General features: G+C 37.6%; 1 protein-coding gene across 3 annotated transcripts in view; it reads left to right on the forward strand.

The window, feature by feature from the left end:
- Positions 1 to 5,450: 5,450 nt before the first annotated feature.
- Positions 5,451 to 25,873, forward strand: part of itga7 (integrin, alpha 7) — a 54,855-nt gene continuing 34,432 nt past the window's right edge. For 2 of the 3 annotated variants that reach the window (XR_011927861.1, XM_072452679.1), the window contains exon 1: positions 5,451 to 5,850. Coding sequence is in view for 2 of the 3 variants with exons in the window: in XM_072452679.1 (XP_072308780.1) it covers positions 5,660 to 5,850 (191 nt within the window). In the remaining variant the exon portion in view is untranslated. The remainder of the gene's footprint in view (positions 5,851 to 25,873) is intronic. The other variant, XM_072452680.1, reaches the window with a different exon arrangement.

Raw genomic sequence — 25,873 nt, forward strand, 5'->3', positions numbered from 1 at the left:
TTTACTCAATGAAGAGAAAAACATGATTTAATGAAAATGTTACTCATGAGTAATTGTTTGGACACAACACTTGAATGAGGTTTTATTAAAGATGTGACCAGACAGACAATAATGTAAGTAAAGTAAAAATTCTGCTTATTTCAGTGCACAATCATTTCCATGAGTAAATAAAATCTTAATGTCAGGTGCAAGAGACGGACACGTACATATTTCTACACAAGTATGTCCAAACTATGGCGGGGGGAGCAAAATGCAACCCAACAATCCCACAAACATTTTGATGTTATACAGTCCTCAAATGAATGTTCCAAGCTCCTTTTAAAGCTGTAGTGGCTCATCAAAACTATGTCAAATGTAAAAGTTTGTCATGATGTATGCGACCCTCGGTGAAAATAGTTCAATAGTTTTGTTTTGTATTATTAAGTGTTGCCTCTAAAATGTTCACACGGTTCACAAACTGCTCTCGGAAGTATTTTTTTATTTTCAAAAATAAACATTTGCCCATTTTTACTTGATCTTTGTCTTCCAGCTTCCTCTGTGCCCTTTCCTCTGGACGCGTCCCAAAGACCACTGCCATACCCCTGCCCGCCTCCATTTGACCAAAACTCACCACAGCCTTTTAACCCGGAGCACTTTCCTCCCAAATACAACCACAGATAAGTCTCCACAAGTGCAGGTCTTTATGTCTGCTGCCTATACCGCACGGAAGAATGTTCCTCTGATGTAAAGACCAGTGGTTCTCAATCGAGTTAAGTATTTTACTCCTAGTTTAGACATACTTTGTTTAGTTTATGTTGCCAAAAGTGTTCCAGGTTTTATTTGATGAGTAACGTTTGAGAATCACTGGTCTGCCTTCAAAATGCTGCCATTTTAAACACTACCACTAGAGGATGCTAGAACTACATATATTTTTATACTTAAAGGTTTGAGCTGGGGTTTACACTGCTGCTGTTGAATCAATGTTAAATAAAACGTTTTTTGCTTGTAACGCTAAGAGTTTTGTCTTACTTTTATCAAATGGTCGTCTCGAATGTGAATGGACTATATTCCACTCACATTTTACTCTTCTGTTTTTTTCTGTTTTCTGTTGCACCTTATCACCAAAACAGAGTTTGTTAATTTTGTTCACTGACAATGACATTAAAACTTTTGATACTATAAAAAAAAAATATGTATATATGCGTTATGTATTTTTGTAAGGAAAACCCAAGTAGTCAACAAACAAAGGGTATTCAGTTCAGTTTTCTACTTTATTATGTAGTGTCATATGTTGATAGATGCTGATTTTTCCAGCGTTCACATGTGATTGGGAGGAAGGGGCGAACAATAGATAAAAGCACCATTGTCTTTATCTTTCCAGCAGGTGAGAAGCAAAAGATAATATTTTTTACAGTGTATCGATACATTATAGATTATGTCTGTCTTTTTAGTTTACATATATTTTTACAGCTTTTGTGTTCATATATGTCCAATACTTAAACACAGACCTATTCATGGGATTCAGTTCAGTTTCTTGCAACATATTGATGACTTTTCCCCATGCAAAAAATATATAATTTGCTCTAAATTGTGAATTGCTATGGCAACGGTCCTAATTTCTCATCATCCTGAAACCCATAGATAATAATGTTGTGGCATCCTTTCATTTTCAGTGGCCTGTATCCCTCCGCTCGTTCTCTGACCCTGTAACCGGGTTACATTCTGCTGTACCGTGCTCCCATTTAATCCCATAATAACCAGGAGCACTCTCTTTAGTCCAATCCATTAATCAATACAGTATTAGTGCTGAGGCAGCGATCTGAGGCCGTGGAGGTGTGTGCTGCTGAAAGGCTACATGACCCTCTCCATATGAAGACTGCAGGTTTAAAATAGCTTGTATCCTTGAAACGTGGCTTGTGCTGCTAATGAGAGAGAACTCCCTGAAGGACCTCGCTCTCATGGTCGCCACCGCCGCTGTGGGAGAAAATCGTTAACCCCAAGAAAAAATGTCTAGCATTTATTTATTTCATTTGGCTTTGTACAGTTAGAAGGCATTCATGTCTTGGCCTTGAGCCCAAGATGCAATTAAGATGTCTTCTTGCCACCTTGGATACCTTTCTTTCATATATATTTTTGTATTTTCTCCCTTCAAAATCAAAGCCACAGTCACACACTGGGGAACAAAGATCAGATGAAATTTCAAGGCAAAAATAACATATGTATGAATTAGCAACAGTGTCACAATTTGACTGAATACACTCCTAAGACGAGACTAAAGCACTAAGTGTCAAGACAGAGACGGTCTTGACCTTTAGACGTCTCAGTAAAAGTCCACAATCCACAAAACCACGTTTGTAATTTTCTGTAGGCTTTTTGTGTTTTACTGACACCGTGGCATCACTGTTTTTATAAACCTGTTTCCATTTCATATGAATTACACTGATATAGACTGTACTATACTTAAAACCCTGCAGTCCTTTTTTGGACGCTCACTCACAGTTTGGGAATCACTGTTTCACTTTAGAACTGCTTCAAAATAAGGATTAGACACGTACCTCTTCACTCTTGTTTCACCTTCATAAGTCGAGTCGTCTTTGTTTGTTTTGTATTCTTTTTAGACCAGTTCATCAGTGATAACGAGTTTCCACTATCAGTCATATCAGACGGTTTCATTCATCTGGAGATCTGACATCTAACCCTAACCCTTTTTAAAGTTATGGTCTTTGCAGGGATTTAGTTTTAACGTGTAAAAACACATTCTTTGAAGACGGACAACTACAGTAGGTGGCGGTAAATACACATTTTCAGTTGGCTGCCAACCGCCATTAAAAGTAACACAACAACCAACAACAACAATAACAACAACAACAACATTGCATTCAAGAAAATAATTAATGTAACATTTAGAAGGAAAATAATGTTGTTGAAACCATAATTCTCAAAATAGATGATGTAAATTGTGTAAACGAAACAGTTAACCAATTAAGAAACAAACATAATTTTGTTTTCAGGTAATTTGCTAATTTGGTTTTCATGGAATCTTTTTGCACAGAGAATGCAATAGCACAGTGTTTCCACTGGGAGCTGCACAAAACTAATGTGACTTTTACTGAGCCAAACAGCTGCAAGTTCAGCAGGAATGAGGAAAACAGTCTGCAAGGTGAAGCTTGAAAAAACACAATTTAATTAGTTTAATCAGCACTATGCAAGTTTTAGTACTTCATTTATAGATTCAATGCAGGGATGGACAAGTACTTAAAACGATAACTTTGTGATAATTGTATATCACTTTAAGATTCTGTATTTAAAAAGCTAGAGCTCTTTTCAGATGTTTGCGCGGCCCAGATCACATGAGAGGAATATGCTTTTTAGTCATTGACACTAGTGATTTATGACAGTAATCACTTTTAATCCTTGTTCTTTAATGTCTGCCTACAAAAGCATAATTCTCTGCTATAATCAAAGCATGTTTTTAAAAGGAGACATGTTCTGCTTTATTTAAAAAAACAAAAACCTTTTTCACAGTTATTTCATGAATAAACGTTTTCAGCATTAGAAGCTTGGATTTATGTCTGTGGCTTCTGCTGGCAACAGAGGAAACAAGATTATTAAATGCTATAAAAAAGGCTTTTGAGCACTGGATGGGCTTTTTTCACTTATACATTTTGCTTTATCATGATTTGTCTTGATTGTATTAGTTTAGCCTCTGTTTTGGGTTGTGTTGGCCTGCAGTATGTGTGGTTTATGGCTGTTAACAGTTGAGAAGACAGCTGCCCCTGTTTTGCTGAGTGAATCAGCAAAGTTGTTGTCCATTAAAGCGTGTGAGAAGGTTCACCTGTTTCTACACATTGTATTTTTCAGTCCAGCTTGCAGGGAAACTACTTGTGTTTTAAAAAATAGTTTTGAACGTTGAAAGTAGAAAGCAATGGCAACCAAAAACGTACAAAACCAAAGCATAGAGAAAGAACATCATGAGACCATAGATCGATCCCTGGGGTATTCTAGTCTAAATTCTGTGATACTGATTGTCTTTGTTGTCAATCTTTTTATGTATGTGATGCATATTTAATTCAAGTGGCCTCAGAGTTGTGAAGAGAGGGAATCAATTGTGAATCATATTGATAAGAATGACAGAATATATCAATTTAGACGATACAGTGTGACCCAATTGAAAAAAAATAAATGTTATGGGGGGGAAAAGTTAAAGAAGAAATATGGGAATTAAACAATGTGAGAGCCTTGTAATCATCATGCTTTTTTAGTCCTTTGAGTACTTTTTAGTACCTTTGTCCTTGCTGCGTGACTAAGCTGAAATTGATACCCAAAGTTTTTCTTATTGTCTTTGTTTATTCGGAGCTTCAGATTTTTACCTCTGTTCTGTGTTCAGAGGTCGGTAATAGAGTTTCATGGGTCAGTGTGTGCGTTTGGACCCTTTGTTTCCGGGGCTCATTCCAGATCACTGCCATATCCACTGTTCAGTCCACTGTCAGAGGAGTTGGAAAGTCTACGCACATGTTTCCTTTTTAACTCAGAACATGAACCTGATCAGCCCCTGCATCAACACTGACATAGATAATAACATAATGCAGTTTCTTGCATGTACAGAAGCAGTTTGTATTAGTGTTTTCTGGAATGGATAACTCTAAACTCAAATTTGGCACTAATATAAGGAAAAGGTACAATATTCAATGCCGAATTTGACGACAATATAATGAAATCATGGACAGAAAATATTACTTTTTTATATTAAATGCCATGTGATCTTTTACTAGTTCTGATAGGTTCAATTCTATTCATTTATTATTTATATTTTTAGTAAGTAACCGTGTCAATTTGCCAGAGTATTGCAAAAATGTTCAACATATCTAGTTGTGATACTAGTTTTAGCAATTTATAATTATCTGGGTATGTTGAATCACAACCCTAGTTACAGGGATGTTTAAATAAAGTTCTGTTACATCTATAAAGTCTATTATGGATTCTTAGATATTAAAACTGTCATTGCCTCCTGTTTTTGCTTCTTAATCTAGATGTCTTGCCAATATAAAAAAAATTGAAATGTTTCTTGACAGTGTACGCTTATTATAGACATTAATATTAAATCTTCATTGTACATGGACTGTGCATAAAAACTCACTTGAATTCAAATGAAACAGAGCCAGCCGGCTGCTGAATGGAAATATGCCTTTTTTTCCCCTTCTGCTACGCATATTTAACAGAACTGAGTGTGGCGTCTTTTCACTCGTAATCCCTCCTCTCTATTCAAAATGCGCCGAAGTATCTTGACAACCTCGGCTGGTATTTTGGCATGCGTCCCTTGAGTGTTGATGTCAGCTGAGACGGGACTGGCAGAGAGAGAGAGAGGGGCGGAGGGGGGTCTGCTGGCGGGATGGTGGGAGGGCGGAGCTGCCTATTCAAAGCACTTGTCCTATGTCTCCCTTTCCCTCTCCAGCTTTTAGACCAGAGGAGGAGGGGGAAGGCTGGAGCACATGCACATTGTAACCACATTTCTCACAGTAAAGCTTTGCAGACTGACAGCAGCAAACGGAGCTTTACCCCTGAAGCTTTGCAACGAGGGACACATTTGGGACGTCATTACAAGCCTTTTCAGTTTTTTTTTCTTTCATTTCTTCGTAACACTGGATTGAACTTAAGGACCACATTGCTTTAACCCCCTACTATGGCAGCCCACACGGGACAACCTGTCTCATCTCTAAACTGGACTATCGTTTCCTTTTTGGCATTTCTGAGTCAAGTGCAAAGCTTCAATCTGGATACGGACCACACGCTGCATAAGCTGGGGGACAGGGGGACGTTTTTTGGGTTTTCTCTGGCGCTCCATCAGCAGGTCACTCCGGAGCCGCAGAGCTGGTGAGTGAGTGCATGACTGCGACACTGGGACTGTCCCATGTGTCCTGACTTACACCTTGGGATCCTTGACTCAACACGCTTTTCTGGTTAAAACATTGCAGCACAACAAGAATGTCTTGAACTTCCTTTTTATATCGTACCCAATTCAACATTTGCAATCCTATATGTGCTTTGACACCATATCCATGCTATAAATGGAAAGTGTGTTATTACAATGAATAGTAATGTTTTATTCAAGAACCCTTTATCAAAGTAAGTGGGCCTTAAAGGTGACAGTTAAACGTTAGGACTAACCAACTTTTAACTCTTTTTAGTTCCAATGAGCCAATTTTATGACCTGGTTTATTTTACCCAGTTGAAGTTACATATCTTTGGATCTGCTCAATGTCAAACACACTGTTGAACATGTCGTGAGCATCTGTGGCTGGATTCTTGAAGGCCACATGCATCAATTATAATCTACAAATTGTAAAAAGGATAAACCCATGTCCAGACTCCCTGCATTTTCTAACTAGAGGCAGGAGAAATACAAATAAAAAAAGCATATTATTGCGTTTGTTTCGGACACATGAAAATATTGATTATTTGGTCTATTTCTATATTAAAAACTACTCAACAGAAACTTGTACAAAAATATGTTTCTGCACTTTTGGCTTTAATTTACAGTCCATTCACATTTTGATCGATACTTGAACCTCAACCTTGACATTTTGGTCACATTTTATGCACTTTTCTGAATGACTGACGTAATATTGTCTTAATATTATCACAGAACAATCCCCCAAAATGTATACATTAAACTTTGTCAATGTAACAAAGTGGAAATGTGCCATGATTTATTATAAGCTCATCTAAACATGCAGACCCGTATTTCCACAGATCTGACTTGTAACTTGGCCTTGTAGAACATGCCATGCGACACCATTGGCAGAGAAAGATAGTTTGCTCTCTAAACCTGTGTCCAGTGCAGTCCCAATGTATGTTTGTCTAAGTGAGTGTTTGACATCAGCTGCTGTGTGACCAGAATATTAGGCCGTCCCTGATCCTGCAAAGAACATAAATAAGTGATGCCACGGATCTGCTGCTTGTAAATACTTTCTGCAAATAGGAAGTGCCCTCAATTTACCTTCACTGCAGAGATTAATATTTATGAGCAAACGAGGGAGCTGCATCTTATGACGGGCTTATAATGACGAGGCAAATACTGTGCTTTATCACAATACGGCAGCGAGCCAGAATGAGACACTTTGAAACACCTTTTAATCCGTTAAGACTCATACATCTCATTTTATTGTCAATTTATTCTTAACATATGAAAGAAGGCTGGCCGTTATGTGTCTGGCATGTTGGGCAGTAACAAAGTCTGTCCATCCTGGTCTTTTCCGGATGAGCCCCCCTTAAGTCAATGTTGTGACTGTAACGTTTCTGAAAACCGAACTTGTTCAAAGTGTCACCTGAGTTTCACTGCGGTGTGGTTTCAAAAAAACGAAGTGTAGTACATTTTGAACGCTCTTATAAGCTAAAATATCTCGGTTTTTGGATATTTTTGTCTACACTAATGTTGTTGGGACTCCTTGAGCAAGACACTTAGCACACTTTGCCTGTGTTAGTATGATTGGCAGAGGAATGTTCTATCGATGAGGGCGACTCGAGTAAATGTAAGTGTCGAGCCAATAATTTCAATATAAACACTGGCTTCTGCTACAGAGTTATCAGCAGCCAATCGTTATGTTCACAAGCTTTCTAGACCAGGTGATGAGAGCTAAAGGTAAATTATTGAATTGTGGGCTACGGTCTGTGAAATCAACAAACTTGACTTTATAGTAAATTATTGTTAGGTTAATTCAACAGTAAAAACAAATGTAAAATAAGATACACATGGGGAAATGTTGGCGTTACAACGCAGTAGATACATAGGGAAAGGACAGATAATTTATAGGAAGTTTAAAAAAAACTCTTATAAACAAAAACAAAAAACTCTTATAAACAAAAACAAAAACTCTTATTAACAAAACTCCTGTAAAATGGACCTCTCATATCTTAATAGGGAATGGAGGGAAAAAATAAAAATAAAGATAAAATAAAATAATAATATAAATAGCAGGCATAAGACAAATAATACTAATAATAATGGTAAAGTAAACACTCTTATTTACATCAGTCATATGCACATGAATATGACATTAATTGCGTGTGAGTATGACAGTAATTGCACATGAATATGACGGTATTGCACATGGTTAAGTCAGTCAGTATTGCACATGTTCAGGGCTAGCAGTGTTTGTAATAATAAGGTAATAATAAGGTATAATAAGGTAAATATGGTAAATATCATGGCCAGGACAGTACATTGTTTCGTAATATATTGTCACACGCTCTTGTTGTACTGGAAACATGTATTGCAATACTTTAATGACATCTTGTGTATAATAAAGCTGCTGCGCTTCACTGCTTTTACAGTTAAAGTGAGATGAATTCTGCCGGAGGAGAGATTACAGCGTATCGTCCCATCCCTAGTAAACATACTATAAGAGTTTATTTGAAAACATAAAAAATGATGTGTCTAAAACAACATAGAAAAAAAAAGGCAGTTTATTTACAATGTGTCCATCACAGGCTCCATATTTAACCGTGGGCTGCTCAGTTTACCCTCACCACCGTCGCCCTGACGCCTGCTCACTCCGGCGGGATGACCTCAGTATTAGAGGCGCAGACTGTCACCCTCTAAAACATGCCCCGGGGACACTGCATTCCTGGAACTACTCCTTCAAATTCCTACACCCTTTTAGTGAATCAAAGAGGATCTGGTGAGGTCTTTCTTTATGAGAAAAAGCTTATGCTACATCCGAGTCACCTGCCAGAACCCAGTCAATAATGGGATGTGCTGATGTTGTGCTGGGAATGCATTTGGTGATTGATGCTTCTTACAGTGGGATGTGATATCACTATAGTGCAGTCGCTTCAGCAAATAATGATACATTCATCTAAATACTCTTTACAATTAGGTTTGTTTGTACAGCTGTCCATTATCCTTGACCCTTGTTATAGGTTATCAGTTATAAATCTTCCCATTGGACAGGACCAATTTGAGTTTAGGAGAGTACAAATGCTGCGCAAAACATTTCTATCAGACTCAAAGTGACCGTTCCTGCCTGGATCATTCATAGACAGATTAAGGATTACATTGATTAATTGACTCTGTTTTTGGAAAAGTTTTGGAAAAGTCTTGATCATGCAGTTGAATATCAGAATCAGAAAAGGTTTATTGCCATTGTCAATGAACAGAATTCACAAACATAGGAACTTGCTTTGGTGATTCAGTGCAACATAAAACAATGAACAATGATAAAATAACCTATATAAGTAGAAAAGAACAACAATTTAAATCTGCTATAGGATAAAAATAAAAATAGGCCATAAGAAAAAATAAAATAGGCTCACTATGTACACAAAATTACAGTTGAATTGACATATGTAGTGCAGAAAGTGAACAGTGCAGTGAGTGATTACATTAGGGTGAAAGTGATTTAAAAAGTGTTCATAAGACCAACGGCAGAGGGAAAGAAACTGTTCTGGTATTGAATTGCAGAATTGAATATTCTGTATTGTCATTTTCTTTAGGCAATGACAATACCTAAAAATATTTTTCTTTAACCTACTCTGTGCTTCACTGCTTCATTCACTCAGGACCCCCTATGGACCCTTCTCCAGAGCCTGAGCAACGATCATGGTCAGATCTGGCTTTTGGAATAGCTTTTTGTTCAAGTTTTAGGAATGCCCCAGAGGGAACGATGTATTGTTCGATTGTTTGTTAGCCCAAACCCAAATCAATGCAGTGTTGTTTCAAAAAGCCAAATTATTATATAATTTTCAACATGCTTTTCATAATAATCAGCTTTTATGATTATAATGTTTTGCTTTTGTGACGGCTTAACACAAGTCAGAATGATACGTGTTGAACTCCGAGTCGAGCTGTAATGCACACATTTCTCTGTACACATTAAGTTGGCTAAAGATATAAGACATAAGACATGCTTCTGCGTTAGGACTGGGCATGAACATGATTTTTTTTTCCATCATATTGATCGATCTTGATTTATCCGATTTTGTCTTTCCAAAAACAAAGTAAACACTGCTTTTTGTACCATAATAATTTCATGAACATAAACTATACATACTTTTAATCTGTACCATTTACCACAAAAAATACTCAAATGTCTTCCTCCAAAGTCTGACCTTTGCTCAAAACCACATGTTTTTACTGACAGAGGATCGACTCTGGACCTTTCCATTCAAAAACTCCGCCCAAATAATGAACGATTTCACATGACTCGATCTCAATCAGTCAATCTTTTGCATCTTTCCCTGTCATATTCTACGTCACAATATGTTTTAAAATGCTGTTTAATTATTATTAACTGTGGTATGTCATCAAATGTGTTTACAATGTCAACCGAAGGCCTGAGCATTTATTCATGTTTAAGTTAAACGCTTGAGGAGGATACTATATGTTTCTTGTGATTCTGATCTCTTTGTCTCTTCTACTCCTTGCTTTTTGTGTCTTTATAAGCCCATGATCTTGTGCAAATGCTTGTTGTCTGTGCCCTCCTCAGCCTTCATATCCTGTCTGACTAAGCCATTAGTACTTTATTGTACAAACAATAAGTCTGTCAAGGAGTTATATTCCTAAGACGGTCCAAAGCGCTACTACTATCTGCACCCATTTGCCTGAAACGCTTGTAATTAGAATCTTATGACACATCCAGCCTTTCTATAGAAGAGGTGTAGATTTCTCTCTCCTGTGGCGAACCGTGATCCTGCATTGTCTGTATGTGACGACTCATTCAGTGGAGAAGATGATAGGTCCACTTTGATCAGCTTTGAGATTACTCACCGCCAGAAAACAGCAAATAATATCAGAAAAGTGACTGTACTAGTCTTAGTCATCCTCATGCTCTCCCCCGAGATCAGCCCGGAAAATGACACAAAAGACTAATTATTTGAGTTGAATATGATCTTTGTAATGAATCGGGCAGAATTTCTGAAAGCAAGATCAAACCAGTGAATCTTCTGAACGAGAACAAATCTTAATCATAGCATTTTTGCATTAACTGGACCTAACATTTGACATAAAGAGTAACCCTGGATTTTTGCATTGTCAGTACTTGGCTTGATTTGGGGAAGAAAGATACTGTGATTATAAAGACCACAAGGTTTTCCGTTGTCCGGTGTGAAGATTCTTGAGGAGCACATCGCTGAAAAACGTAAAATAAAAATTGGCATGTTGCTTCTTTCTTGCACATACAGTATACAGTAGGCCCAGACCTGTTCATGAGCCCCAGAACTTCCCAAATCAGCTTCAAAATGGACTTGGATTTTGCCATGTTCAAACAGCAGCTATAACATCTTTGAAGCCAAAAACGTCCTCAGAGTAGCAACTGATCCTTTCAACTGGTCTATTCCTGCTGCCCGTGTGTCATAATGTTTCCATCCTCCTGAGTTCTCACTCTCCTTTTTACTACGACAACAAGGTCAAAGCTCAGGAAAACTCATCCGATCCCATTTAATAATAGAAAGAAGTTTAGATCCGGTTTAAACCTATAGCGCAATCCTTGTTCCGACAACGTTTAGCCTCCCATTTCCTTGTATCAGTCTTCAGCCCGTTTAACATACTTGTGAAGCCAAATATGATCTAAGCTTGTATTTGCTTCAACAATCTGACATTCACTGAACCTAAGTCGAATCTTCTCTACCTCTTTTATTCCTTCGCTCTGTGTTGTCATTAAGGGGGATCTGGTGCAGCCAGACGAGTGGATGACATGACAGGCTATTTGAGTCTGAGTTATGCGAGAATGGGTTATTTATACTGCTGTGAGGAGGGCTTCCGCTAATAGTTCAGCGCCTGGTGAAGACAGGAAGCCCCTTTGCTTAATCCCACCACCTCTTAGGACCCTTTTGTGCAAAACTATCAAAAGGTGGAACATTTAAAATACACAATTAGGAAATATCAAATTCTCCAGGTTTTCAAAAGGAACACTAGCAAAAAGTAATATATGGGAGGCTTTCTATGGTGTTCAAATCAAATATAGTGTTTTCTGCTCACAATTGTAATGTTGATGTTACAGTATTTATTAAAAAATCATATGATGGTCAAGTTTCTGATGTTGTTATTTTGTTCTTTTTAACTATGAACTAATAATGCTGTTTTTGTTTTGAAAATTATGCTTCTTTAGTTTTGACAATCTAAAGATGTCAGCAGTCAGTGTCAGCTCTTTTTTTTTATTTCATATTGCTCCAGTTTATAGCAAAATACCTTTTAGTTGAGCGGCGTCCAAGCTTATTTTATCTAGTTCCTCATATTAAAATGTAAACCAAGAGGAGGGCCAAATATCAGGGGTAAATACTGTAAATCATTCAAACAAGGTTTTAAAGTGCCACCACATCTTAAATCAGTTGTGTGTCCATAGAATCAGGTCTGTAAAATGTATTTATTAAGATTGAAAAGGCAGAGGATTTTAAACTTGCTGTACAAAGTATGTTTCAGAATAATGCGGACCAATTTAGCCCCCAGGCCATAGTTGAATCACCTTTCTTTTAGACAAAGAACATGTAACTGATTCATCTTCTTCCTGCATTTGTTTGTTTCTTATTAATCCAGTGTCCAATTTGCCATGTTTGTTGTTTGACTTGGTTCACTTTGAATCGTGACTAAAACTGATCTTCTCTTATTTAACCCTTTGTCCCTCATAAATTCACAGCATACATCGTGCTGCATTGACTTGTGACTGTCCTCCTGGGGCCCGTACAGTGAAGGAGCCCATATAGATGTCAGTGGAAAACGTGCATATTTACAGCCCATATAGTGCTCTTTGTTAGAGATATTTCTGGTTTCTTTGAACATTTTGACTGAAGAGTTTCTTTTTGGCCCGGATGCCCTCTCATGCATAAGTCACAAATCCTGTCTTATTGTTTCTGGATGAAGGGTTGTTACTATGAAGGCCTTGAAAGACCTGCATTGTGCCACCAACCGCCCTCCAACGGTTGTGATTTTGTTTAGATAAAATGTTCCCCTTTTCATATGAAACAGTGTGTTTCTATGTTATGATATATTTATTCATAGTGTGCTGCTTTTTATCTGCTTGGTAAGGCATAAGAAATCTTGGATGCTTGCTAGGTTAGTACATATTTATTTCTATTAAAGTTATTCACAATATCCAGGCTCCACAATATGATGGACATCCCTTGGATATGTCAAAGTTTACAAAATGTATTTTTATTAAGTAGATTAACAAATGCATTGACATTTCTTGTTCACAATGCACACAACACAATTGGTTTATGAATAACTAAGTAGGACGTTTAGGGTATTATTTGGAGATTTTATAATTGATTTATGTTGTTTAAAGGAACCACATGTTGCCTGCGCTCCTACTGGCATAAGAAACATATAATATAATCTGAACCTGTGTTGCCAGAGCCTTAACCTGCAGAAGAGACGTCCATGTTTTACACAGGCAGCAACAGCCCTGATAAATGATGCAGGTGTTTTGGGTTTTAGGCGTAGGAACTGGCAACTCAGTAATAAACAACTTATCAGCATCAAAATTGTTACTGTTAAAGCTTTATTTGATTTGAACACGATTATCTCATTATGGGGACAGAGATTGGTCAAGTTTATGAAAGTTGAAATCCAAATCTTACAAATGGTTCCTTTAAAAGTATCAGAACACGTATTTCTGTATGTATACGCTTATTGCCATGAAGTCCGTCAGCGTATACTGCTGGTATTAATATTTTAACTATACAAGCTTAGAAATTGCAGAATAAAATGGAAATGAAAATTAACTTTCCCACTTTTCCTGTGTTGACCTAATGGCTTATGTTTTCAAGATGCCCAAACCGCTTTACATGGCATTATTCTTTAATTCCTCCGTCACAGCTGCCCAAAGACTGATTTAGAGGCTTTGAGAAGTGTGTTGTGCCCAAAGACAGTTATATGAGGCCTTTGTTACCTCAAACTGTATCATACATGTTTTAGTATATGTATATATCCGTATATTTGAGTAAAGTTTATACTGTAACTGGCTCACAATGTGTTACAAAAAGCTGGCGGAGATGAACTGTATCCCTGAGGACGACCTGTTGACTAAGGATCACTGGTTTGTGTTGGGATTGGGATTTGACTTGTCACGTGTGAGTTGTATGCCTTATTAGGAAAGCAATTGATTATCAATATGGTGGTATTTAAATGTTAATGACCTGGTTTGTCAGCCAATTCTATCATGAGGATTTATTAGCATTTAACCTTTGATTGGAAAAAGCAACCTTAAATCTATGTATTTATTTTTATGAATGAACTTAATGAAATTAAGAGCAAGTGTTAAATGACAAAAGTGTTAAATGACAAAATATGTTTAACTTTTTGGACTTTATAGAACCGGGGTGACATGTCAAATCTGTTTTTAGTTATATTTGCATAGGCGCTAGTCATAGCCACTGTCTTATCTCAGTATTGAACACTAGTACATGATTTTGTCCCATTCTGGGTCGTCTCCATGGCAGAGGCAGACTCTTAAACCAGACTTTGTGAAGCTGAACAAATCCTCTCACTGGACTAAAGCCTTGATTAACACAGTCTTAAAAACAGCAGTAGAGCGAAAGAGGTGAGTGTTGGACGCCCTCCAAAAAGAGACACAGACACTGGATTGACAACTCTCAAAGGGGTTTTCTGAGGACAACTTATTTATGACCATTTCAGTGTTTTTCAGGTTTGAAACTTGGTCAAGATTTGGTGCAAAGAGAATGTATTGGAAATCTGAACAGAAAAAAAGTATTTTAAAGTGTCACTTTGGTCTAAGTCATTGGGTACATAAACATGTCCTGTAAAAATCACATAGAATAATCTCAATAATTAGTGTTTTTACAAGAAAATAAATCTGATCATTAAAAACACTTGGTGATTGGTTAATCAGTTGATTTTTAGAATAACTTTTGTATTTGAAAAACAAAGTACAATACATTTTTGTCATTAGTTTACCCTGTTTTGAATGATTTACTTTATCAACCCTGCAGAGGTCCAAACAATCAGAAATAAGTTTCTTAATTCACATCAGAAGTAACTGTTTCCATGATATTTCCATAATCTTATTACTCCAGAAATCAGATAATGATGGTCAATTACATTTGAAATTGCTTATTTTTCATTAGAGATTCAGCTCACATGACCAATTATACTGCAAAATGAGCTGCGTAACAAAAACACAAATCAAATGCATTTACGAATAGTTTAACCAATGTAATTTTATACTTGATAAGAACTCATTAAGACAGGACATTTTGCTTCTTTAAATTGTGCTTTGACATACATTTGGAGCACATTGGTGTATTTCCGTAGGCCCCTCCATAACAGTTATAATAAGCCTCAAAACACAAATGTCTGAGGCTGATTAGCATTTGAATAGAGATCTGAAAAACGCTTTTTGAACCTTGGCATAAGCCTCTGGACTGGACCGTCGCCTCTTCGCTTTTCCGCTCTCTAATTCAATTCCTGATGCTTGTCCGTGACTGCTTTTACTGCACAGTTACTCTCGGGGTCCATGATGTGACAGTTTTGAAAGTGCACTTATTAATTCCAGGCGATAAAGTGACATCAAACATGTTTTTGCCACCACTGTCCTTGATATCATTAACACGCTTTTACTTCTTAATACTTGATCGGAAAATATGCGCGCTATGTGTCTCTTATATTTCCAAAACAAGGTCTAAACTAGTTATAAAACTGTAGTACAACAGGATGGAAAAAAAAATATTTGAATTGTCTGACTAGGTTCAAACACAAAAAAAAATCCCAAACAAGACTGAACTGATCAAAAATATCATGTATTTCTTCCTGATTTACCAGAACTAAATCTACTTTACTACACAAATAATAACTAAAGCAAGTCTATGGGTCAAATGCAGAGGACAAATTTCCCCATGAGGACAATAACGTCTAATCTAATCTGTTCTTTTCCACAAAACCCACTCTAAACCAGGACTAGAGAAAATCTACAGGGCCAGACTGAACCAGGATTATAAACTACCGAGTCCAAACCAGGCCGGCTCCGTCCCCTTCCCTCCTGTTTAAGATTCCCCCATGCGTCTTTAGCTTTAGTAGTGTGGGACAATAGCTCGGTGGGACGCGGCGCTGGTGACCAAAAGCTTTCAGGGATATTACTCTGAAGCAGACGCTCGTCAGAGGAAGGCAGGGGCAATGTGCAGCGTCAGGGCTAAAACATGCAACTTGGAGGCAGAAAACGGCTCAAACTGGCAACCCCAGTCCACTGCAGCTGATGATGCGTTTGGCAAAGAAAGCCCTGCATCACGTCTTCTTGAAGTTCAATATTTTCCTGTTCTCGAGGAAAACTGATACATCTTTATTCGCTTTTTTCCTTCCGGTATCGTGATGTACAATTTCAAAGACGGTTTTCTTCCATTTGTACTACTACCTGATGCATTATTGCCGTATCTAAAGATTGTTTTAAAGATATACTAGTTTTAGTTGAGTGTAATGAAAAAAAAGAGTGCATTACACAAGTCTAAATGGGCCCTCACAATGACTATATTTGGACTTATTGTTCAATAATGAAAGATGAATCCATACTTTGCACTTGTGGTGAACCTTTCCCTTCGTTTTAGCAGTATGATAAGATTTGAGCTGTAGAGAATCGATTAAGTGACTCATTATGGACTCTGACTAATCACTTGTGTGTTTTTTGTATTTTTTATTGCAGCTCATGATTTCCTAACAATATGGTTCTTAGAGAAGGTTTACTGAATGATCAAGCTTTAAGGTTATTGTGTCAGGGTAAGTAGTTTAAATTTGATCATTTTCTGCAGGAATTTGTGGGTTTTATCATTCTGTTTTTTGCAACATCTTGAGGATTTTTTTCTCTTTCAAAAGCTATAATGAATAGTTTTAAATTGTTAACCACGAGGGCAACGGTCATTATTTCTCATGATTCTGAAAGACATATCATACTTCAACATTTGTTATTACCGTGACAGAAAACAGGTGGTTAAAGCTATCGATATAATAATATTGGTTGTCAGATCTGTTAATCGTTTAGCGAAGAAAATATGTGTAATTCTTTGTATTTCTACAGCTGGAAATGCTTTGACAAATCCGTTTTTATGGCTTACTTACAGTCAGTCATTTGTGCTTGGCAGAGTCGCATCCAACGGTTGGTGAAGATGGTATGATGGGCTGGGGGAGGGGCTTAGCGAGCTGCTGCGCTGAATAAATCAAGGCTGGACTTTGATTAAATGTGTGTGAGTGAAGCATGTGCAAAACCATCGCACTACAGCGGAAGTCTAATCAATCAGCTGATGGCATCTCCACGGATACGATACACGACTGTGGATAGAAGGATATTGTTACACGGCGGTCTTTTGTCACTGGTGTTTGGATCATAATCTTAATAAATATATATATATCCCAAATGACCAATATCAAGGACACTGGTTTAGCATGTAAACACATTTAATTTGGACAGTTTAATCCAATCCTGTTCACATCTCATTACAAACGGTGGACAGCACAACACATTTTGTAGTAGTATGAGCATTTTGAATTGCTCTTTAGTCTTGGTTGAGGTTTAATGAGCCCACAAAAAGAGAATGTAGATTTAAACAAAAGAGCACAATGTTTGTCAAATTACTCAAGTTTTATGAGCTTTAATCAGGCCTTTTTGTTGCATTTTTATTAGTATTTATTATAGATAATACACTTTCTACACTTTTCTAATTTTGCATCTAATTTTCCAAAACAACAACTGTAATTTTTAGATTTTTTTTATATAACTTCCACCTCTCATCTGTATTTAATCTTAATTTATTCCTGGTTTATGTAAAAACGTTGAGGCGGTCTTGTGGTGTACAAATGAACTTTCTTCGCCTTGTGGTTGTTTATTCCAAGCACGTAATAAATGCCTATAAAACAAAGAAACAACTAAATCAATTTCTCAAACGTACTTCATCTAAAATGAGTGGGAAGATGGACAACCTTCTCATCTTCTTGTATTGATAGTCGACTTATCCGTCTCCTCAGTTATGATTTATTCATGAGATAATCAATGGCTTATTCAGCTCTGATTTGTGTCCGTGCGGCCAAAGAGCAGCTCAGTAATAACTCCAGGGGAAAAAACATGACAACGAGATTCAGGACCATTTTAAAAGGCAAATTTGTGTTTCCAAAATCTACTTTTTGGCTGAACATTTTAATGTAGAATCTGCTCATTACAACCTATTGAGTTTTTTAGTTTTAGTTAATCTTGTTAATTTTGTTAATTTTGTTCATTTTCACAAGGGATGTCGTGATACTAAAATGCTTAATATTGATAATAAAAACCATTATCTGTTTTTGTTGGCCTATTGACTATAGTTTTCAACACAAAATGCTATACTTTTCTTTAATATTACCACGTGGTCTAGTTTTGTCTCAATGCAGGAAATGGTCCATCTTTGTCCTGTTTTTTCAGCATCAATACTCTTACTTACAACATATTTAGGAAACTGAACCAGCACTATTCCAGTTCTAAACCAGGACTAAACTGGGCTCAAACCAGACTTAAACCAGGCTTAAACCAGGCTTAAACCAGACTTAAACCAGGCTTAAACTAGACTTAAACCAGGCTTAAACTAGACTTAAACCAGACTTAAACCAGGCTTGAACCAGACTTAAACCAGGCTTAAACCAGGCTTAAACCAGGCTTAAACCAGACTTAAACCAGGCTTAAACCAGGCTTAAACCAGACTTAAACCAGACTTAAACCAGGCTTAAACCAGGCTTAAACCAGGCTTAAACCAGGCTTAAACCAGGCTTAAACCAGACTTAAACCAGGCTTAAACCAGGCTTAAACCAGGCTTAAACCAGACTTAAACCAGGCTTAAACCAGGCTTAAACCAGGCTTAAACCAGGCTTAAACCAGGCTTAAACCAGGCTTAAACCAGGCTTAAACCAGGCTTAAACCAGGCTTAAACCAGACTTAAACCAGACTTAAACCAGGCTTAAACCAGGCTTAAACCAGGCTTAAACCAGGCTTAAACCAGACTTAAACCAGGCTTAAACCAGGCTTAAACCAGGCTTAAACCAGGCTTAAACCAGGCTTAAACCAGACTTAAACCAGGCTTAAACCAGGCTTAAACCAGACTTAAACCAGGCTTAAACCAGGCTTAAACCAGGCTTAAACCAGGCTTAAACCAAGTTTGAACACATTTCTAAGTCCAGTTAGACAGCAGCACTCATTGCCTGTAATTGCTCAGTTTCAATGCGATTTACTCTGAATAAGTCTAGCTTTGTTTCTTCATCAATAAACCTGATTGGATTGTAGATTGGTTGATTTATGTTGCAATCAGTCCGAATCAGTTGGTTTAGATTGACATTGAGTTTGACCCCTGGGCCACAGAGACCATAAAGGATCTGCTCATCTGTCCGTCCTGTTTCATTTACAAGGACAGACGGATCACACTCATTTATAAATCATCATTTAATAATCATTACTGTTTCTTTAAGCTCTTTATGCCGAGAGAGGACAGTAAGAAACAAGAAATGTGGGTGAAGAGTCAGTAGAGACATTCAGCAAAGTCTTGGAATCATTGTGGAGCAGCAAGTGATTAGAGTTAATGGCAATCTCCTTGTAACCTTTATACAATGTACTGTATCATGTATTTGCTCATGTTTATTGGTAAATCTGGATCAAATTGCCACTACATGTTTGTGCATAAATTATTTACTTCTTAGTCACATTTACTGGCAGTGTTTGAAATTAATTAATAATAAATACATGTACCACAAATGCGTAGTATCAGAATAATTCTGAGTAACATTCTTTTGGCAGTATTCAGAATGACTTTCCTAAAACCAAAGAAATACATTGTGGTATTTGATCATGCAAATTATACTTTAAACTGTGCAGCGTTTGAGCGATAAACAGAAAACACGGCTCTTATTGTGAGACGTGTGCATTTGTTTCTTTCCTCTCAAATCGATGATCAAAAAAATAAAGCTGTTTTAATCCTCTTTTACACTCTAATATAATGCAACTTAAATATAAAGTATTTTAAGTGTTCAGAATATTTTCCAAGATTGTTCATTTCGTCGTCTTTTTGTTTTCATATTTATTTTTTTAAACTGAAATTTGTATATGTATAATATACGCTCTGTCTGATTGGACCAATATGTTACATTTTCTAAATACATTTTCAAGGTATTCTGCCAAACAGCGCTTACTTCCTGGCAACCCTCTGGTTAGTGGGCAAATGCTTAACCTGCTCCACTGCAGCTAGTTTAGGGCAACTTCAATAATCAGTTTTAATAATGTAGTAATGTATCTTTGTCCAAACTTCTTCACCCGTTTCCAGCATGACTGTGTGGAGTGACCCGCATCTGGATAAATAAGACAGTTCAGGACAAGCATCATAAAAGCCAATCGTTCTGCAATTTATTGAAGGCAAACGATATTTTTGACTCGACATGAAAGAAGACACCACTCTGGACTGCATTACCAAAACCTTGCCATTGGATACAGTCATGTTGTTTACTGTAAATTTGGAAAAAACCTCAAGTAAAAGCCTCCGAAATAGAGCAGAAACTTGAGCCCGTCAAAATAAAGGCTCCCTGATGGATAGATACATGGATAAGTGTTTAATGATCGGCGCGAGATGAAGGAGGAACAAAGGCGGATCGGTGTTGAGACATTTCGGGCCATGGATTAGCTCCACTGTCTGTTTGCCTGGAACTGTCTGTATTGATCGGGTGGGGCAGGTGGTGGGCTTAAGGCCACTAAAACATGCATGAAAAGGGTTACAGTCGCCCTCTATTGAGACGCCATATTGCTGCTCTCTTGGCTGTGGTCTCCTGATGAATTGACACCACTTTGATGTCTTGTTTCGGGAGTGGAAGTGGAATCATATCCGTAGTTTCCCCAGTGGGGTCTTGGCACAGGCTGGCAGCTGTTTTTGTCTCTTTTTTGGGACTATTATCATCCAATGTCTGTGGGTTCTAAATCATGATGAGTCATTGCTTGTTCACTGTGCTCAGCTGTTGTTTTCATCTTAGCCATAAACGGTTGGTTGATGGTTGATACAGATAATTGCAGCGCTTGTATAGAAGGCATTCCGAGGGATTTGCACATGAACGCTAACTATAATAAATAATAAGTAATACAATAAAATCAAGGCAAAATGATGGTTGGCATTATTGGTGGTCATTTGAAAGGACGTAGACAGCCTTTCTTCTGTCGGTCTGCATCTGGGCTAAAATGACTAATGCCAGATTCATATGCGTAGCTTTCTGCATTTAGCCTGGCACTATTAGATGAATGCATAATTTTAATCTTAATGCTTTATTACTACTGAATAATCTAACGCTCTACTGCTCATCTTCAGTTGTTAGTTGTGTTGAATAGCTGAAAATATCAAATAAATGACTTTGGTGTAAACAAAAGCAGTTGTCCAACAGACTGTCAGTCACAGAAATGGAATATGTATAGAAAAATATAAAAATAAAATGGACATATGCAAAATTAGCACAATTCATACGGAAGGCAATTTAAAGTGCTTCACAAAACATCACAAAACAGATTGAGACATAAAATAGAAGAGTGCCAATCAAATCCTTTCAGTCATATGCACATCTAAACATAATCGTTTTTAGCCTAGAATTACAAACATTGATTGGATAATATATAATAAAACTTGCACAAAATGTAAATAAAACAAACTTGCAGTGTAATCTTTCTGAACAATATGTTGATCCCTGGTCCTCTCTCTTTCCCTGCACTGTGTGAGTTTTACATGGCACATTCTTCCACTCGCTCCTGTGTGTGGATATAACATGTGTGCAGAGGTCAAAGGTCATAGACTGGCCTTAGGATAACAACAAAAGACTGAGCCAGGCCCCACGCTGATCCTGTGCAGCCGCCGGTCCCCTTCCAATGGACTTCAGGGGACAAATGTCGAGGCCAGAAACTCTTCAACACTCGCCACCTGTTAAACCACAATACAACCTGTTCATGTCAGCAGTATTAAAGCAGTTGGAGTTGGAAATACTATGACAAAATCAGTCACGTATTACTATTAAGTAACATATTTTGCTTCATCTCTGGTGTTACTGTATTCACTGTTAGGCCCGATATAGATCTAAAACAGAAACGATACATTGACGTCTAGTGGAAGCAAAATTGGTGGTAAACTTTTTACATTCGTTAATCTCGTTTAGTTTGGAATATTAAATGTCTTGACCTAATAGATCTGACTGATTAGACATATAAAACCAGCTTTAGTCCTGGTTTAGTCTTATCTGAGTCACTTTTTCATTTCTACTTCTGACCAAAGGTTAGTATTTGATCATTATTTGGCTGTAGTCCCACTGAAAAGCTGGTCCGATCATTTATTCTCTTTTGAACATGGTTTAGTTCCTATTTAATCCCATTCAAAAAGACTAGAGCTTAAACTTCAGATTTGAGTTCAAGATTGTAGATCAAGAGCGGCTTCCTATGGTCCCACATCCATTAAGGGGCCCCCGACATGGCCATTGTGGCTGTGTTTTCATTCATCTTATTAGAGCCTGGTGGATGTCATTGCATTATAACAATACGGTTTGTTCATTCACAACTGCAGGGAATGCTCTATAGTTTGTCAGGGCACTGGGTTAGAAGGTCATGCAGATTGTGTGGCCCAATTTTAGTTTCATTTACCGACTTTTGAAAGGGCCAAAGTTATTACAATTGCTACGAATGATATTATCCAGTGCAGCAGTAATTAAATAGTCTGCAATTATTTTGATACTTGATAAGCAAAATAATGAAATTCACAAACAGTAGGCAGAGTGTACATTTGAAGGGCATAAATTTGACTTTTATATGAAAAAGTTATGACAAGAAAGGCCTACATAGACGTAAACTACTGCTTTGCAAGCTGTTGGTGCTAAAATATTACTTTTAAACAAATACATGCAATTCTGTGAGCACATATATAATTAGTAATTACATTGTTCTATTGTTAAAATGTAATTTGACCAAAACTGGCAAAGTCTTTGTAAAGGCTGCACTGTGGTTCCCCTGTAAATGATTTGTGTGAGAACGCTTCTTAACCGCAATTTACACAAAAAAGTGTGTACCTCATTGTATTGTGTCTCACTGTCAATGTCCATCTTCTGAAATGGACTGTGGCGAGTGATGGTGGGGGAGGAGTGTTGCATTGTGGGCACAAGGGACTCAGGTGGGGGAAGTGTGACCAAACTGTGAGGAAAGAAAATCAACAGCAGGGTCAGTGCACAGCTAATATGACAGTGTGCATTGTGAATGCATCACTATAATAACCAAGTCAGTCTAGTCAAGTGTGTGTAGTTGCTATTTCATGCAATATTAACCTTAAACGATAGAAATTCTTTTCTAAACTGATTATCCAAACTAAGCTGATCTATTTTGGCCTTGGTTTATGGACAACGACGACTTATATTGTTGATTGTGATTTGATTGAGTGAGAAAGGCTGTTAGTGTAATGAAGTCTGGGAAGTTGCCTGGTGTAAACGGCTTTCCAGCTGAATTCTATAAGAACTGAAGTTTCTGAAATGCTTGAAAGTTTCAATTTCACTCTTACCGGAAGATGACACGGACTTAAACCAACCTGCCAACTGTCGACCTATAAGTTTGATGAATGTGGATCGTAAAATATGACTGACATTAAGATTAAAGACTGTTTTGCCACAAATTATTAAAAAAGATCAGTTAGGTTTTGTCCAGAACAGATCCTCAGCCGATCACATGAGAAGACTATTTCATCTTTTTTGGATGTAAACAACATGAAACCTGTAGTTGCGATACTTTGGGCATTTGTATTCCTTGTCCAAATGAGGTCTAGGGGACAACTTTTGAACGTGTTTTCTTATATTTCCAGGCTGGCCAGACAAGGATGTGGCTGGTCACCTCTTTTGTTCACCTTTTGAGGAACCAAGGCCCCGATTGACAGCCTCGCTTCTGTTAGTCTACCCCAGGGCGGCTGTGACTGTGAAGAAATAATGCAATGTTAAGCTGTTAGTTTCTGAAATATAATGCTTTTAACTATTTTATTTGATGAAGGCATTATAGATGGCCATTTTAAAAAGTTAGCCCTTTCTCTTCTTATACCTGGTGTTTGGAAACCATCTCAAGACAAGTCAACAACACTATCTCGTCTCCATCTTAATCTCATTTGTCAGTGCCAGCATGCGCTTTATCTAATCTGTAATGCCGGTACGTCCTGCAAATCCTTGTAAAACACTCACTTTTCCTCTGATAGCTCTGATAGAATCGCCCCCTGTGATCGACAATAACCTCCGTTTCACAGACACCTCTCTTCACACTCTGTTATCTGCAGCGGGACGGGGGCACAGCTGCACCCCTCTCTCTTGCTCTGTCCTGGTCTGTCCCGTGTGGGCCGATGAAACGTGAGGAATCTGCCTCAACGGGAAACACTGTGAGATCATAACTCAAGCATAACTCCGACAAATGGGACCATGAGTCACTGATGACAATGTGCCACAGATACCCGCACCTGTTTGTGAGGTGTGACAGTCTTGTGTGAGAGAGACGGTATCTGGATTTTTTATGTATCTATATTTCTTCTACTAAAGCACTAAAATAAGTACGGTAAGGCACAAAAGGATTCACATTAATACAGGGCTTATATTGTCCTTATTTCCCTATTGATTTCTGGGAATACGGGAAATATTTTAGAAGAATCCGGCAAATATGTGATTGCTCAAAATGTCAAAATGTTATGTTTTGGCCAGTTCCATCACACCAGTTCAAAAGTGCTTCAGTGACTAGACCAGTGCTAATATATAAATTCAGCATTGCATCAGATTTAAACATAACGAAAGACACACTTATATCTGTTTGTCAAAATTACAAAGCTCCATAAACCTAGGACTAATGGTGGGGTGATAGAAATGAGTTTTGTTTTGATACGATACCAAGTAATACTATGGTGAGTATCGAATATATCCATCTGATACCTATGTTTTGTGTTCAAATGTATAGAAACTCCTCTGCTTTAAAGAATTTGACCTTAGCAAGAAGTATTTCTTCTCCATTCCAACTTGAACTGATCTGACAATGCAGTTAATGTTCAGAATAACTAAAATATAAGCAATGTATTTAAAAACATACTAAATGTTGAGAAAAGCATACATTTAAAGTATTGATATTTTTGCATGAAAGTTTATACTTGGCGATACTTTGTCAGTATCGATATATCAGTATTCTGGTATCGACCCGCCCTAATGTTGAAATTCTTGAACATTTTTTAAATTTTAGACTTGTCTTTTTCTTTTTTACCCAAAGTTCTTGGGGGAAAATAGTTGTACATTATTGTTGTTAGATGATTGTGCAACATTAACTCTAGCTTAAGCCTGACATCTATTTGAGATCTAAAATGATCTTATACTCAGACCCCCCACAGTCGAACCATGACACCTGTTAACTGCAACGTGTGAGGAAAACGACTGGCCCTGAATGCGTCACGTCGCACTTGAACGCACCGCAGATCTTAAAAGAATGCAGACTTTATCATTGTCTCTTCTCTCTCACAGCTTGTCTCATGGACCTTTGGTGATGTGAAGGCCCCAGATAGACTGACTAGACTCCATTTATGTCATGTTTGGGTGGGTTTGCTCAATGGGGTGAAGAGCGGGGGAATTGGAGCTGTCCGGAGGCGTTGCTAACTACCCCTGAACTAAATGTGACAGGAGAAGGTGACGGAGGAAGTGCCTTCTCTCTGGGTGGTAATGGTAAAGATAGAAAAGTGTTTATGTGACGAGTGATAATGGTCTGGGCTGCTACTGTTACATAACGGGCTCCTGCTTCTGGGGCCGTTGTCCTTCAGTCATTGGTGTCTCAGGCTACCTCCTTTTGTATTAGTTGAATAATTGTTTTATTAATTTTTTAAGGGTTTGTATAGACCACGGCAGAAAGGAGAATTTATGGAGTTAGCTGGAGTTTTG

This window comes from Eucyclogobius newberryi, unplaced genomic scaffold (assembly GCF_026437365.1).
Source record: "Eucyclogobius newberryi isolate DKJ021-1_F unplaced genomic scaffold, fEucNew1.0.hap1 SCAF_19, whole genome shotgun sequence".
NCBI lineage: Eukaryota > Metazoa > Chordata > Actinopteri > Gobiiformes > Gobiidae > Eucyclogobius > Eucyclogobius newberryi.